At 35.5% G+C, this 18,236-nt stretch overlaps 1 protein-coding gene across 1 annotated transcript in view; it reads right to left on the minus strand.

The window, feature by feature from the left end:
• Positions 1–5,563: 5,563 nt before the first annotated feature.
• The window catches only part of DERL1 (derlin 1), a 40,857-nt gene continuing 28,184 nt past the window's right edge, over positions 5,564–18,236 (minus strand). Inside the window, exons 6-8 of the mRNA XM_051971038.1 lie at positions 18,094–18,146; positions 14,150–14,260; positions 5,564–7,743 (exon numbers count right to left, since the gene is read on the minus strand). Of these exons, the coding sequence (XP_051826998.1) occupies positions 7,602–7,743; positions 14,150–14,260; positions 18,094–18,146 (306 nt within the window). The 3' untranslated portion in view covers positions 5,564–7,601. The remainder of the gene's footprint in view (positions 7,744–14,149; positions 14,261–18,093; positions 18,147–18,236) is intronic.

Consider the following 18,236-nt stretch of genomic DNA (forward strand, 5'->3'; position numbering starts at 1 on the left):
TTCATACTAAGTAAAGATGGCCAAATCCCTTATGTTCCCTATTTCTCATAAGATCAAAAACAGAACTGGAGTTTCCATTTCCTCCAATATAATGCCTTATCTTTTCCCCAAAACTCATACCTCCTCCAAATTTCCCCATTTTTTCCCAAGCATCACTAATCCTCCCAGTCACTCAAATCTATAAGCTTTCATTCCTAACTCCTCCTCACCTCTCATATCCAATCAGTTGCCAAATATTTATTTTGCCCCACTACTCTCACTATTCTATTCTCTCAATTCATCATCACCCCCAATTGACTCATTCTGTATCAACTGGACTATTGTAAAGTACTCTTAATTAACCTTCCTGCTTAAGTCTCTCCCATCCAATCCATTTTCCAGAAAGCTGCCAGTGATTTTCCTGAAATACAGATCTGACCATATACAGTCCCTGCTCCTCAATAAATTCCACTAGTTTCTCAGTATTTCTAGGATAAAATAAACTTTTAAGACACAGCTCTTCACCTCTGAGGTACCACCTCGATCCATCAGATTGTCTAATAAAGACAAAAAAGGAAAATGATAAATGGAAATGATGTGGAAAAATTGGGACACTAATTCATTGCTGGTGTAATTGTGAACTGATCCAACCATTCTTAAGATCCAACCATCTGGAATGAGGATCAAAGGACTATAAAACTGTATACTATTAGGTCTGTATCTCAGAAATTAAAAAAAAAAAAAGATTTATATGTACAAAAATATTTAGAGTAAGTCTCCTTGTAGTGGCAAAGAATTGAAAATCAAGGAAATTCCCATCAATTGGGGAATGTCCAAACAAGTTATAGTATATGATTGTGATCAAATACTATTTCCTGTAAGAAATGACAAACAAAACATTCTCAGGAAAACCTAGACAGATTTACATGAATGGATACAAAATGAAATGAGCAGAACCAAGAGAATACTGGATACAGAAACAACAACACTGTACAATGATCAACTACAAATGACTGCAATTTTTCTCAGCCACATAATGATCTATCACAATTCCCAAAGAACTAATGATGAAAAATACTATCCACTTTTAGAGAAAGAACTGGAGTTTGATTGCAAATCAAAGTATACTATTTTTTACTTTACTTTTTTTCTCAATAGTATTTTCTTTTCAATTACATGTATTGAAAGTTTTTAGCATTCATTTTTGTGAGATTTTGAGATCCAAATTTTTTCTCCCTTCCCTCCTTAACTCTCCCCTCCCCCAAACAGAAAACCATCTGATATAGGTTAAACATGTACAATTTTAAACATAAAACTTTTTTTTTTCTTTTGGTCTGTGTCTTCTTCCACAATCTGAATATTATGAAAACGTTTCACATAACTACACATGTAGAATCATATCAAATTGCTTGCTGGTGTGGCAAGGGGAAGAGGGGGAAAGAATTTGGAATTAAATTTTTTTGAAACAAATACTTTAAATTGTCTGTATGTGTAATTGAGAGGGGAAAAAAAATCAAAATTATTTTTAAATTTTTATAAAAATTTAATTTTTAAAGAAAAAAGGTCTTTACAACCAGTCTTACCTGATACACCATTCCCTTCTATATCCCAGACAGAATAATCTTCTTGGTGTTCTTCACACATGACATTCCATTTCTATGGCTTTATAATTCCTTGACCTTCAAGACTCAGTTCAAGTATTACTTTGTGCATTTTCTAGTCTACTCAGCTACCGAGTATGACCTCCTTGAAATACCCAATATCTGTTTTGAATATAGCAGTGAGCTAAGTCAGTCAACAAGCATACATTAAGCACTTACTGTGTCAGAGATATTTCACTAATATTACGGATGCAAAAAAAAAAAAAAAAAGAGGCAAAAGCATAGTACCTGCCACTACAATGTAGGTTCTTTGAAAGCAGGGACTCTTTCAGTACCTGACACACAGTAAATGCTGAAAAAATACTTGGTTCATTGTAAAATATGGGGATAGAAATTTTACAGAGTTTCTGTGAGAATCTAATCAAGTATAAAAACTTCTTTGTAAACACCATAAATTGTGTTAAGACATGTCCACGGAACCTTTCTATGCTGATTTATTTCAAATTCTTGTTCATATAAGTGATTTCAGCAATTCACCTGAGCGATCAGTTGCTAATACACACACACACACACGCACACACACACACACACACACACACACACACACACACACACACACACACACACAGCTTCTGTTCTAATGCTACATTTTTTTAGGATAAATTCCTGAGAGATATGGACTTGTTTTATCTTTTTTTTTTTTTTAATCTTTAGAAATACAAAGGATGCATGGAATCACATGTGACAGCAGGAACGAAACTTGGATCAGAAGATCATAGAGAGGCAAAAGGAATTTTAGAGGCCATTGAGTCCTATTTCATTTCACATTTATTCAGGCCCAGAATGTATCTTGTCGATGGACACACAACTTGGTGTGGGGGTGAGGTGAGATTTAGAAAGAGATTCCAAGTCCAGTACTGCCTCTACGATAGTATAAATCCAGATCATATAAATCCAATCCCTTCATTTTATACCATAGTTCCAGTGAGGTTAAGTAATCACCCCATAATCACACAGATGCTGATGGAACTAAAACTCATACCTCAACTCCATGTCTAATATATTTTCCCTCCTGAACCACCAGTGCTATAGAACCCCAAACTAAAAAGTTATAGTCTGTCTTTGATGCTAAAAACTTAAATTCTCAGCAAACATCTCTCTGCTTTAATGGTAATTTCAAAATGTCTGCTGCCACCAGTGTATATGCTCAAAAAAGATGTACGACCAGAAAGGAAGCAAACTAGTCCTGTAGTATGAATGAGAGACCACTGATGGTCAACTCGTGGTCCTATACCAACTTGACAAAAGACCCCCCCCCCCCAAATGACCCACATACTCAGCAGAACTACTGTATGGGAGAACATAGACAAGAGTACATAGATAAAAAGATATAATCTACACCACATAGATGTTCCCTGTAAATGTGACCTCACTTTCAAGTATTAGATTCTTAAAAGTCTAGTATTGGGAAGATAAATTGAAGCAGCATAGTAATAGTAATTAAAAACTCATAAATGGGTATCCACATAGATGATATTAAAGAAACAAAATGGTAAGGGGCAGGGAGGGTTGGCCTAATTTCTGAGGTCCCTTGTAGATCTGATGTCATGACAGAAATGAACTGCCTTGTGAAGGTTAACAAGAGGCCTAAGTTGCCAAGTTCCTGTTGGCCTTTGGTTTTATTCTGGCAAAATCACAGAACTTTTCAACTCCTGCTAAAGTTTTGTGTAAAACTTATTAAGCACCTACTTGCTAAACAGCTATTTTCCATTGCTATTTATTCTGACTGCCCCCAAAATAGCAGCTGACATTATTTCTGCTGCTCTGATTAAAACACAGCATGGCCTTACCTATAGGGAATAGCAAACTACAATTATTTAGAGCAATCTAGATAACAAGTGTCAGAGATTCAAAATATTTTTAATCATTTGAATATAATAAAGGAGGACAGCAATCACAGAATCTGAGGTTTAAAAAAGGGCCAAAGAGATCATTCAATCCAACTTTATGAGATCATCACCATGACTGAAAGTTGGGAGGAATCTTAGTGATTTAGCTGATTCAAATTCCTCATTTGATAGATGAAGCAAAAGTGACGAGAGGTTGTGACTTTTCTGGGATCTTCCTGACAGCTAAAATTTGAACCCAGTTCCTCTGGCTCCAAATCCAGCGTTTTTTTCCTGACATAGAAATATCTCTACAGAGCCTCCCACTGCTCAAGTGATTTTATGTCTCATACTTAATGAGTTTTTAATTATTAGTACTGTGCTGCTTCCACTTATCTTCCTAATACAGACTCTCAGGAGTCTCTGATATTACATTTACAGGGAACATTATAAATTGCCAAAGCACTTTCCTCACAAGCCCATGCAAAAAGGAGCATTAATTATTATGCGGCCCGGAGACATTGCACACAAATAGTATCAAAGATGGGAACTGAAGCTAAGTTTTTGAGCTAAAAGTCAAGTACTCTTATACTATGCTCAACTGGTAGGTCCACCAAGCATCCCTCCAGTCCTTCTCCTGAGTAACTTCTTTCAGTAACTCAACAGTCTAGGTCTACCACCCTATATAAAAACCAATTTTCCAAGAACTTCTCATTGTGGGGCAAACCCAGAGGGAGGTGGGAATTTATTTTATTCTAAAGTGGCATGTTCCAAACAATAACCTGTTAATAACATGCATGGTTTTTCATTAACGCTAAGAGTGGCTGCCATTAGGTCAATGACAAATTCTGGGAAGAGAGAATTAGAATTCCAGCTCTGCTTATGTTAACACTCCACTTCCCACTGGTGCCATAAGCATATAGAAGCACACAGGGTTTAGACAATATACCCATATACTGGGATCTATAGTAGGAAACTTATAGGTTGATTTATGTGTATGCTTGCATTTCTGAAATGCATGTATTTCAGTCTCATATGCAACAAACACTCCCCACACACATACTTGCTCTCAATCTCTGCCTATCAAAAAACTACTTATCTTTGAATACCTAATTCTAAGAGCCCCTTTCCTCCCTGACACTTTACCAATTCCAAGTTACAAGTGATGTTAGCTTCTTCTGAAATTCAATGCATCCATTCCTATGCCACATACCTTATCTTATGGTTGTGTGCCCATCTTAAATCTTCTGGCTATAATGGCTTTAAGGACTTCTTTGGAAGGAAGCATGCCTTGTAGATTTATGAGGTAAACATGCTGCCAGGTTCACTCTGAAAAGAGCTTCCCCATGAATTCTGGTGGATTTTACCAAGTTTATTTTGTCACAGCAAAGAGAAAAGATTGGAAAGGAGTTGGCAGGGTGGGAACGGTGGATTGTTTTGCCATTAGTCTGCTAACTATGCCCCCAAACCACTACTATATAAAGTACATAAACTGATGACAGTAAGCGATGCCTCATAATAAAGCCACTATATTTCAAGTGCAAGTCTTCCCTGTCCTCAAAAACCAAGACAGGCATAGAAAGATAGCTGCTTCAGTCAGTCAGTCAACATTTATTAAACTTTAGACATTTATTGTTGCTTTAGACATTGCCACTTAACTGTTTTTGGCAGTCATTCATCAACAAAAGTGAAGCTATTATCAGTCCCTGTCAGTAAACTGCTTGGAGCTGATAACCAATTACGCAGCAATAAGTTACCTATAAGCTCTTGCTGGACTTCTTTGCAAATGGCTGGGGCTAAGAGTACAGTCTACAGCAAGAGAGCATACAGGGTGTGAGGGTACTAAGCCGAAAGGACTCAATCTCATGACTTTAGTTTTACCAGCACTATCCTAGTAAATGATACTATGAAACAATACAAAAGATGGAAGAGGACAACTAGGTAGCACAGTAGATAGAGCACCGGCCCTTAAGTCAGGAGGACCTTAAGTCGGACACTTAATACTTCCTAGCTGTGGGACCCTAAATCATTTAATCCCAATTGCCTTAGCCAAAAAAAAAAAAAAGATATAAGGAAACTTATGACATATAGACAACCTTTAAGTTGTAAAATTTTAATTTATCATCTTTATGCCAAATAGCAAACAAAATGTTTGATTACATAAAAAGATACTGTCCATACAAAAAGATATTCCACTGTCATCAGAGGCTTTAGTGAGCTGCACATGTAAGGAGCACTTTTAGTTAACATCAGTCCAGTTTCAAGCATAACAAGGGATCCTGACAAGATCAATCAACTGTATCTTCTTAGATATGTTTAAGAGAGAGAATGTTATGATGAGCACAGTATAGATCATCTGTAAAGTTTTGGAAACCATTGCAGTTGACCTTTAAACAGATGAAGCTTAGCTCACCATCAAGCTCCATTTTTAAAAGGAAGTACTAACCAGTATCAAAGACTACTCCTGGAATGCCCAAGACTAGTGATAGTACAGATAAAACATAATAGGAATGATGGATTCTAAAAATCATAGAGGTAAATTTTATTTATGGCCAACAGCAGAATATGTATGACAATAAATTTCAAATGCTTTCTGCCTAACTTTTTAAAAAATATAAATAAAATAAGAGTGGAGAGGGAGATGTTAAGAAAGCAGATGTAAATTTAGTATTGAAAATAAGAAATTATTTTTCCACCAACAAAACCTGAATAACATACATAACCATCCCAGAATTCCTCGTATATGCCCGTGTATGGAGAAACAATGCATCCCTAAGGCCCAGAATGATGCTTCTTTCAATGAGATTTGAGGATCAGAAAGGTTTCAAAGCTGTTTCATTCTGACTCAAAATTTATGGAACTACTAAGTACATGACGGCAAAAGTCAGCTGATTTGAGACTAAAAACATATGCTGAAAAAAGAAACATTTAGCTGTGTGAAACACTGTAGGCTTCAAAAGCTTTATTTGGTGACAAAACTTGCTCTGATGGGGGAAAAAATAACCTACTTAGGAAAAAGATTTCCATATTGTTTTGATTCACAGAAGTTATACACTCATATTTCAAAATGACAAAAACAGAAACAATTCTAAATACACCTGATAACCCAAAATGTGTTTGCAATCCATTTGGACCTTCTTGTGTTTGTTCACTTTTAAAATATTTAACTTTTAATATATAATGCAGTTTGGGATCAATTCACATCTTTTGTTTTGTTTTTTAAAAAGGGAAAATCTGGCAAGCAACACTCTCCCATTCATAATCCACAATGGATAAGATTTTTGATCCTAATACAAATCTGCAGGGCTCAATGACTCAATAAAATGTCAAATGAAACATAAAAATATCTGGAGAAGTGTGGCAAATGGTCACAGGTGAGATCTGGCTGCAGCTCTGCAGTATCACCTGCAAAAGAGTGAGTGCTGGGCCTCTTCCAACACCCAACATGCTAAAAGTCAGGCCAAAGCCAGCTTCTGTCCTTATCTCTTCTTCCACTCTCAGCCAATCTTCTCCCCGTCTTCTTTCTCAAGCTCTGTCTGATGCCCTCTCCTTTCTGCCACCACAGGCAAAGAAAACTGTTCTTCTACAATAGCTCCTGGCACCCAAGCTGACCCCAAAAGTCAGTATCATAAAAAGTAAGAGAGCTCACCATAAAGGCAGCATCACAAAATGAACAACCTTCTCTAAATTTCAAAGGATTATGGCGTTTTTTGGTGGAGTGCAAGAGAAGAGTTAGGGGGGAGGGGTCCTTAGAATCAGTCTTTTGATAAAGTTTTGGTTACATTGCCACAGAAACAAAAATCTACAGAGCTAGTCAAACTTGGACCAGAGTACCCACTGTTCAGAAAAGGGGGAAGGGGAAGAGAAGACACAAAAACAGCAGCTCATTTTGAAAGATGCAGAGTTGATGTTTCTTTCTTCAGAGTAGTAAAGAGTGGAGCGTGATCACTAATTTGGAGGGAAATTTAACATTTCTCTTCAGGACTTTTAACAATTTGTCTTGTATCGAAAAAATGACACTCTGCATGGGCCAGGTCCACCAGCATTAGATAAAACACAGGTCTTAAGTATAACCCACACCAGGAAGAATCCTTAACTGCACAGTATCACTGTTTGTTGAATACCACTGAGTTTTTCACTGATCTCCTAGTCGGAAGCCCTGGCCCCAGTTGTGTCGACCACCTCCGCCAAGTTGATGTTCTGCAGCTCGTCTCATGCTCGCAGGCGGAACACCAAATCCAGAGACATTTCCTCTCCTACTGGGAAGCCAGCGGTACCTGGAACAGTAAAGGAAGAAGGAGAGGAAGAAAGAAGGGGAAAAAAAAACAAATGAATTTCCACATAACTGAAGCTTTAAAATCATGCCTCTACAAGAAAAATTCTTACTGAGTGAACATTCCTCAGTTTCAAAATATAAAATTAACAACTCATATTTCTGTAGCATTTTCCTCACAAATATTTCTATAGCAGCCTTTTTCCCAATTAAATATTAGGAAGTATATTACTGTTGGGATTTAGGGAAAGGTTTTTTTATAAACTTCAACTACATTTACTGCAATTGTTGCATCCACACAAAAAGAATCGTAATTTTTAATCTCTCTTCAAATTGTAGTCTTTAGATCTTCTACTTTAGAGATAACACAAAAATATGCCAGTGTTTTCTAATGCCCACTGAAAAGAATTTGAATGCATCTGTCTGACATCCAGAGCCCTCCACAAAATGGGAAGACCTCACTGGACCTTTCTACCTAATACAGTACTCTGTATCTTTAGGCACTAATTAAATGTTTACTGTGAATACAAAATAAAATAGAAACCAAGACACTAAATAATGTTTAAATCTCTAAGATGATTAGTCACTGTACTAGAAAGTCATTTCTTACCTTTTCCAGGTTAGGATTATGAGGAAACAACTGTATAAGTGCTTAGATTTGAGCTATTATGTTCAAAATACATTTTGAAAATTGAGAGGAGAAAAACAAAATCAAAGAGAGCTAAAGAAGCTACAAGAACATTACTTAATACAAAACCATTAAACATATAGACCCATATGTTGAGTGGAATCTTACTCAACTGTGCTATCTATATAGCAAAGAGTACAATCTCCAGGAACCCTCTCCTTTGCATATTGCCAAATCTTCTTCATCCTTTGGGGGCTAGTTCCAAAGTCAATGCCTTCATGACAAAAGGTTTTATCCCCCATTCTTAATAGTATTTTATTTTTTTCAAATACATGTAAAAAGAGTTCATTTTTGGAAGATTTTATGTTCCAATTTTTTTCTCCTTAAGACGCCAAGCATAAGACATAAGTTATGCATGTACAATACTTATAAACATATTTCCATATTAAAGTTTTCACCAATTACTCCAGCCCACACTGAGCATTCCCTTATCTTTAAACTCTTATTCTGGTTCTTGTTCTCTGGTACTACACAATCTGGCTCTTTTATTACCTGCTGATCTTATGTTGTTCTCCTGTGGGTTCTTATGTTTTCTGCCTACCAACAAAAAAAAAGATAGGTTCCTTGAAGACCTTGACCCCTTACTCTTCTTTATTCAGCTTAGCCATTAATCAGAATTCAGTTAATTCCTGATTTGAACACAGCATAATGGTTGAAAAGTATCAAAATAGTACATATATGAATTGGCTGATAAATCATGTTCTTTTGAAAAGTTTGGAAAAATGGGAGAGTTAAATTACTATATGGTAGATTCAGGTTGCATAATGGAACACAAAGAGTAGTCATTAAAGTGACAATGACTTACTGAGAAATCTCAAGCAGAATGCCCATGACAGGATCTATCCTGGAACCCATGCTATTCAACATTTTTATCACTCAGATGGTACCCTTATCAAATCTGCAGATGACACAAAAGCATGAAGGACATTTAACATCATGCATGACTGTCAAAAGCAGAGATCTCCACAAATCAAGACTACTGGGTCCAATCTAAGATGAAAAAAGTCAATAGTGATAAATACTACATTTAGGTTCAAAAAAACCAGCTTCACAGAAAGATGTCACTAAAACATTAGTTTCTCTGAATACTAGCAGTTTTAGTGAACTGCACATTCAAAATAAGACAATATGGCAATATGCCAGCCCAAAAAGCTAATGTGATCTCAGAAAGCACTGAAAAAAAAACATGGTATCTGTAATGGGGGAGATTATAAGGATAGACACTACTAACTACTTCATGTACTGGTCAGCCCACTTCTAGAATACCTTAGTCAATTCTGGCCACCACATTTAAGAAATATATTGATAGGCTAGAGAACACCAACTAAGAGATATTCAGTCTGGAAAAGGTAAGATCTAGAGCAGGGAGAGGTCATGATAATTAGTTTTTAAGCAACTGAATGGCTCTTATGTGGAAGAAAGCAAAACCAACAGCAAGAGAGAGAAAGAACTTTCTAACAATTAAAACTATCCTAAAGCAGTTCAGAGGAATATGTGACTATCCCTTCACTTGGAGTAGTGAAGGATAGATGACCACTGGTCAGATATGTCATAAAGAGATACAAACTGGATTAGATTGCCAATGAAAGCTCTTCTAATGGTCTTGTTTCTGATGATAACCATTCTGAGTCTTATAAATGAAACATAATTTTATTTCCCAACATGAATATCATCTCTCATTGCATTGTTTTCTTTCAAGAAGCACAAAGATTCATTCTTCATCAGAAAAGGAAAGGAGTATACATCTAACATTATCCCCCTTGGGATTCCATTTAAAATGGAATGTGCCAAAAATGCTACATCTTAGCATTCTAACACTGACATTTCTCCTCTTTAAACAAATAAATGTTGAATATTAAATTAAAGTACATTTTGAATGCCTGTTATTCAAAATTATGGAGACTGGTTCTAAAATAACAATATTCATAATCCCCCCTTCCAAAAAAAGACACTACACTAAAGGCAATTTTGCTTTGCTACTATAAGACAATACTAAAGCTGTTTCCACAGCTCAAACATATTACAGAGAAATTAAATGCAAGTAATTAGTATAAAAAGACACCCAATTATACATAATCAACAAAAATTTATGGTAATTCTGAAGCAGTTATTGCTTTTGCAAGGAATGTATTTTAAGTTACATTTTGTAATCTGATGGCTTACAAAATTTAGCAGAAAGGCTTCCAGCAGTGGAGAAGCTCCAGTAGGAAGCAGGGGATGTGGTGCCATTAGAAATCAAATCACAGAACTGTCTACTCCTGTGACTATAAATCACAAATCTAATGTATACTGTTCCACTTAGTGCCCCAGGATTTATGAAACCTGGAATAAGAGAAGGAAAAGGAGTTACCTGCTTCCTCCAAAAGAGGAAAACCAAAGTGTAGCTCATTTTGTTAATTATCTCGCACAACCAGGAAGATGTGAACCAGAGATGAAAATCTGTTATTCAATTGTGTGCTATATGATCATTCAAAAAGCAGGTTTGTCGTTGTGTTCAGAGCTAGAAGCAAGAGTCCAAAAGAGAACTAAGTCTCTTTTGTACCTCTACTCTATTCCCTTCTTCTGACCACAGCCTCCTGCTCACAAACAATATAAGGCTTTGTCTAAATCATCAAGGCTCTCCCTTTCCTGTCAGATTTGGGAATCAGGACAGCAAATCAGCCAAACTGATAAGAAAATGGCTTAAAAAATTTAAAAGCACAATCTAAATAGAAGTCCTTAGGATTTCAAAACATTTTCATGTTTCAGATGTGAGATCAGACATGACTGCCAGCCAGGCTTGAGCATCCAGATGGTTCTGTGGCTGACCCATTCTTAATGGGTTTTTAACTTCTTTTACTGGAGGCACATAAGAAATCATTGGACTAGACCTGGTGAACCACTGAGTCCAACTCATTTTACAAAGCAGGGAATTTGGGCACAGAGAGGTTAATGGGACTTGGCGCAATAGAAGAGCAGAGTTAAGATGAGAACTAAAGTCTTCTCCTTCTCCATTCTTATGTCTGAAATTATGAGGATATTTTCTTTTTGTATCTTTCTAGTCAAGAAAAATCAGACAGAGCTTAAAGGACCAAAGATTGAGAGCAAGAACAGAGTTTAAGGATCTCATTCAATCCATACCCTTCATTTCACAAATGAGGAAAACTTGAATTTCAGAAGTGAAATGACTTCCCAAAATTATATAACTAGATTAAGTAACAGCATCCTGATATAAACCAAGGTCTCACAACCCCAAATGCAGCCATGCTTTTCTTTTGAGCTTGAGTTAGGATTTTCCCGAAACCCTTAGGAAGACAGCTATACAATGACAGACTACAAATAATTATTCTCAGGTTTTATCATTCCTGGCACATATAACCTTAATAAAATGCTTGTGAATCTGTCAGGATTTTAGAGCAGGAAGAAGATGGACACAATGATGCCATCAGAACATTTCCATCCCTCTGAAGACCTCAACATTTCACCAGCCTAGCTGAACCTTACAGAAATCTTGTGCTAACTGATTGTTATTATTTGAGATGGCTAAAAATGAATGAATTGGGATACATAAATAACATATAGCTAAGGAGCTCAAGTAAGTTTTTTGGGATATAGGAATTCCTTCTGGGTAATCTCTTCACTTTAATCTGGATTTCTACCTTTGGGGTTCTGAATGCTCCAGTTTTCCCCTCCATATATAAAGAGAACTCTGTTAATTATATTTAGATTCCCTTTTTAAGTCTCTGGAAGAGAAAAAGCCTGTTCCTAGATCCAGCCTAAACTAGGGTAATACTGTCTGTCTCCTCTGCCCTGACTGATCACCAGAATTAACTGACAATATTTTCATTCACATTCAGAAAAGAGGCAAGTCCCTTAAAAACAAGTTGAATATTAAAAGTTCATCCATTAGATGGCATTTAGAAAATGAAATACATTTTTCAACAGAAATGAGGTTAGCAAAATAATATAAGTTTCTACTCAAACAGATTCCATGTGCTTCCTATGAATCAAACATTTAACCTTCACAGAGTAGATGATTTGGTGATAAGCACTAAAGAAAAAGAATTTTTTTTTAAATATTTAATTACAATATATTGTTTTTTCATTATCTAAGTTGTTTTTATTTTACTTTATGATCCCCATTTATCTTTTACCTTCATCCAATCATAGATACATAATACTTTTTCCCCTCTTCTATAGTGTAAATATTGTCAGCTTCTGGTTTCTTTCTTTCTTCAGCTTAACTTAAGGTAAGCTTGAAAAGTAGAGCCATTTTCTGGTTAATTATGATGTAGCTGAAAAATAAGACTGACTCCAAGAACTAGTATCCTAGCTATGTTACTAATAAATTATGTTACTTTGCAGGAATCATTTCTTCTCTCTAGCTGAAGTTTCCTTGTCTGTAAAATGAAGTTTCAATCCTCATGTTAAAAATGCCCCTTTTCAAATGATATTCTTCAAGATCAGACATTACATTAAAAAACAACACAATCAACATTAAACAATAATTTATTCTGGGTAATAACTTCAAAATCAGTATTTTCTTTGGAATTTTGTAAGGTAAGGCATTGGTACCTTTGAAAATGGTAAGAATTACTTGGTCACTGAGAAAACTATCAGAAAGGTATTCAGACATATTAGGAAGAATATAAAAATTAAACTTCACTACTGAAGTGATAAAAATTCTTTTCCTTTAGTGCATCAAATCTATTCTAAAATGTTCAGAAAATAGTAGTTTTCCAAATATACCTACATATACATTGTGTTATGTGTGTGTGTGTGTGTGTGTGTGTGTGTGTGTGTACACATGAGCATCTGTGTGCTTCGCCCCTAGCTTTAATACATCTTGCCACTAGACCCAGATGGGTCTGGAGGATCTTAGGCAGGACCCTCCTTGACTTAACTCCAATTCATTCGCATGTCACGGCACCACATTCCTGATGTCATGATCCTCTTTGAGGTAACAACCAACTATGGAAATCATAAAAAACCTAAAGTTCAGCAAAATACTATTCTCAATAACACCCTCATCCCTGTCTCTAAGTCAGATATGGTATCATAGGGAAAAGTGTTAGGGATGTGATATACTTTCTACATCTATATCTACTTTTAAAAAGTGCCTTTTCTGTGCTTAATTGTAATTCACCTTGCTAGGCCAATCACTTCCATAGGTGTTCAGAAATAGGGGTAAAGAACCAAGTTTATACCAACCCATCCTGATTTTCAAATAGTGTTAATCCAAAGGCAGGCATTCTTTAAAGTGGACACAATGCTGGATAACCTATTAACTCTATGATCTTGGGCAAATTGCTCTTATTCTTTTAACTGTAATTTTCTTAACTGTGAACATAGGGAAGAGGACTAGATGACTATTTTCTAGTTGTGGAAGTCGGAATAAAACAAATAATGCCAATCCTCTGTCTAGGGAAACTGCCCCTAAATTCAGGCACTTTGTCAAACAACGGGTAGTAGGAATGATGTTTTGTGGGCCAGTGATCTAATGTTTACAGATTGATGGAAGGCTCAAAGAAGTAGCTTAAGAATTCATAGACCTGTCCTTAATTACACTTGGCTTCCCACAATACCTATGATCCTTTTCTCAAGTCATTTACTGTCTGCATCTCCCAATGTGAGATTTTTTCTCCCAATGTGAAGTTAATTCCTATCCTATTTAGCTCATAGATAAGCTGGCAGGATTGGTGAAAGGTAGTGACAATTAAAATGAAAAAAGAAAACCACTCACAGACATTGAGGTGTAGACAGAAAAGTTCTTCCTCCCAAATCCATTGGATATTTGAACATTAAGAAGTAGTATAGATGTCCAACAAGATTTCCTATCAGTTCATTGATAACCCTGAAAAATAAAAGCCATATAATTCTGTTTTGAATTTTGAAAACAATGAAAAGCTTTGAGTCTTTACAATGAAGGCAAGGAGTACAATAAGACAGTTAATATTTACATAATGCTTTACAATTTAAAAAGTGTTTTATATACAGTTATCTCATTTGATTCTTACAACAACCCTGTTAAATTAAGTATTTATTACCACCATTCTATAGAAAAGAAAATTGAAGGTGGGAGAGGTTGTTGACCTGCCCAGGATCAGAGAATTAGTTAAATATCTGAGACAGTATCTGAATGCAGGTCTTCCTGACTCCAAGGCCAGCACCTCATCAACTGTGCTTCTATGGGACATCAGCAATAATGTGCTACGCTGTGGCTCATGAAATGATCAAGTCCCAAGGACCACATAAGAATTTTACAAGTCTATACTTTTATGAAGAATTTCAGTGAAAGGCAAAGAAAATTTAACCCTGACACAGCCCATTATTTGAAACTTTTCCAAGGCTTTTAGTCCCAACTACTCATTTCAGTTCATATGCTTGGCCAAATTCTTTGCTGGGCAAAGGGAAAACAGATCTTGACTTCAAGAAGCTTATACTCTACTAAGAGGAACAGAATGTACATAGATGAGAAAGTACAAAATATTTAAGGCAACTTTGGGGGAGAGAGTCCTGACAACTGGGAGTAGGGATGTAAATAAAAATGACTGTGAAGATGGCACCTGAGCAAAGCCTTGAAAAGGACCTGACAGGCACAGAATGCCAGGCACAGAGCCAGGGCACAAAGATGAGTTGGAATGTGGTGTAAAGTAAACATCACTTATGTAGAAAATGGCAGAGCAGGTTAGGAAGAAAAGAGGGAAGGGAAAGTAATGTGAAATCAGTCTAAAAAAATAAATTGGAGTCGAACTATGAAAGTTTATAAATACAAACAAAAGACTCTGCATCTTAATCTAAAAGTAAAAGGGAGTCATTGAGCTTTAAGACTATCAACTTAACCACTATGTAGAAAATGAATTGGAGAAAGAGTTTGAAAGCAGGGAGATAGAATAGGTGGGGAAGAGTGAGATGGGGTGTCAATTACAAGACTATTTCAAAAGTCTAGGCAAGATACTACAAAAGTCTGAATAAGGATAATGAGTAGATATAAGGAATTGGATGAGAGATGTTGTGGAGGTGGAGTCAACAAATTGGAAATAGGAAATGTCTTTTTTTATTTGTTTTGCAGATAATTTTTTTTTTAATTTAAGGTATTCACTATTTTTTTCCTTTAAAAACGTTTATTTTGTTAAATTTTTTCCAATTACATCAAAAAAAAATTTTACATTTTTTAAAAATTGCATTCCAAATTCTCTCCCTTCTTCCTGCTCTTTCCCCATCTTTGAGAAGGCAAGCAAATTGATATCTATTGAATAAGTAAAGTCATGCAAAATAGTTATATGAAGAAGAAAAAACTTATGGTGATGTCTAGGCTATAAACTTAAGTGACAAGAAGGATAGTGGTACATTCAACAGAAACAGGAAACTAAGGAAAAAGGATGATCTTAGGAACAAAGAAGAGTTTTATTTTGGACATGCTCCATTTGAGACATCTTTTAGACTATCTAGATTGAAAGGTCTGGCAGGTAAGTGTAATATAGGACTGGAAATTTAGGAGAAATAAGATTTGGGAACCAGGAGCAGCTAGGTGGCACAGTGCATAAAGCACCAGCCCTGAAGTCGGAAGGACCTGGGTTCAAATCTGACCTCAGACACTAAATACTTCCCAGCTGTGTGATCCTGGGCAAATCACTTAACTCCAATTGCCTCAGAGCTGATAAATGATTTCCATGGGAACTAGTGAGATCTTAATGAAGAATATAAAGAAAAAAGAAAAGAGAAGAATATAAAGAAAAAAGAGAATCAGAAGGAACATGGATGATGATGATCCGGCAAAAGAGAATAAGAACTGATCAGACAGGTAGGAAGAGAATCAAGAAAAAATAGTATTATGAAAACCCAGGGTTGAAAAAATATCTAGGAGGAAAGATGGTGATCAACAGTGCTAGACACAAAAGAAATCAAGGATGAGGACTGAGCAAACACTGGATTCAATGACTGGAATACCCCTGGGAGATTGGAAGAGATCATTTTCATATCACCAAAGCTTAGGAGCTAACTTTAGTCAAGAAACTGAATTGGAAGGCAGACTGTAATGGAATGGAAAGTGAATGGGGGTTGAAAATGTAAAGGAACTTAATGCAGACTATTTAATTTGGAAGTCTGAAAAGAAGGGGAGATATAGAATGATAACTTGAAGGAATGGTTGAATCAGGGGATGAGATGAAAAACTCAAAAAGAGAGGCAAGAAAAAAATCTACATCTTTAGAGACCAAAGAAAAAATGAAGCAAATAGGAGATGATATCGAGGGAATATGAAGAATGGAATTAAGAAAGAATTCATATATATAACTTATATATAACTATTGTTATGATTATAACTTTGCCAAAAAGAAAATAGTAGTAGAAAAGGCAGGACAGGTTGGTGGGAAGATACTAGTTGCAATTTATTCCCTAAAACATTAATTTAATGAATGATTAAGGCACCATGATTACATTTACATAGGGAAGTTTGACTTTCACTGGGCATCCCTATATAACTATTTTACCTTTTCAGTTTTTCCATAATCCTATGCTTAGAAATCTCTATATATTTGATATTATAGTTCACTATCTCTCTGTTCTTTTCTGGCACTAGACCTAAAATCTCTACTTCAGTAGTTACCTTGCTTATTGTCAACAATCACTCAATAACCATAACTATCCTTAGGTAGCTGTTTGTCAAATGGGGATGTTCTCTCCTATTTTATCAATTTGTTTTGAGAGAACTGTTTCCTTTCTCTAATTCTCTATAGAATACGAACTGCTCCCATTATTAACTTATTTAGTTTATTACTATTCAATAGAGACAAACCTAACTACCTACAGGGCTATAAGGTGACAGAATAGCAGTCTGGAGTCATTTGAAACCAATTAACATTTTACAGAAATAAAGAGATTTTTAGAATGTAAAGCTTCTAGAAGGCAGGGATTCTTTCCTTTTTGTCTTTTCATCACTAGTACCTGGTATGTAGTAAAAATGCTGAATATTATTTCAGCTTAGATTATTTCTACCTATTTAAATTCTTTATTAAATTTTAATTGAATAACATTTTTATTCCTATTAGATCAAATGTGTTTCTATGTCTGAGTACAGATCCAGACCATCACATAATGAAAATATACTCAAAAGAGAGGACTTTAAAATTTGGCCTCATTGGAAAACTGTGACAGAATTTTCATGTACTTTAAAAATCATTTACACTTCCACCTAGAAAAAAAAACTTACACTTCTGTGACTGCTAGAATGATTGCAAAATTAGGAAACAGAGTTTCCTAAGCATTTTAAGATTACTGAGGATAAAGTGAAAATTTTAGTTATTTAAAGATTAAATCCCTGAGGAGGGATTTTATATATTTACAAAGTCAATTTGAAAAATGAGTACATGTAGATACATTGTATAAAGAAAAAGTCAGACACTTTCTACTACACCTAAAATGTGCCATCCAACAACAATAAATTGTCAAAATAGTAACCATTTCATAACCTAAGTACTTAACACACTCTGACATTCAATAAGCTGCAACAATTAAGAACAGAAGTAATGTTACATTAGTGCAATGTAGTTATTTTTTCATGGGAATGACAGTACATTCCAAGATATTGAGAACACTATTTAATGTTTATAAAGGCTCAAGGAGAGAGGAGTAAAGGCGAAAAAAGATCATTAAGTTTCAAAAAAATCAAAATATACTAATACTTACGATCCTCCAATAATGTAGTTGAATACAAGAATGACCCAAGGCAAGTAACAGGCCTAGGAAAAAATATATGCAGTTAAGTTTTTTTTTTGTTGTTTTTTTTGCTGAGGCAACTGGGGTTAAGTGACTTGCCCAGGGATACACTG

This window comes from Antechinus flavipes, chromosome 1 (assembly GCF_016432865.1).
Source record: "Antechinus flavipes isolate AdamAnt ecotype Samford, QLD, Australia chromosome 1, AdamAnt_v2, whole genome shotgun sequence".
Classification (NCBI taxonomy): Eukaryota; Metazoa; Chordata; class Mammalia; order Dasyuromorphia; family Dasyuridae; genus Antechinus; species Antechinus flavipes.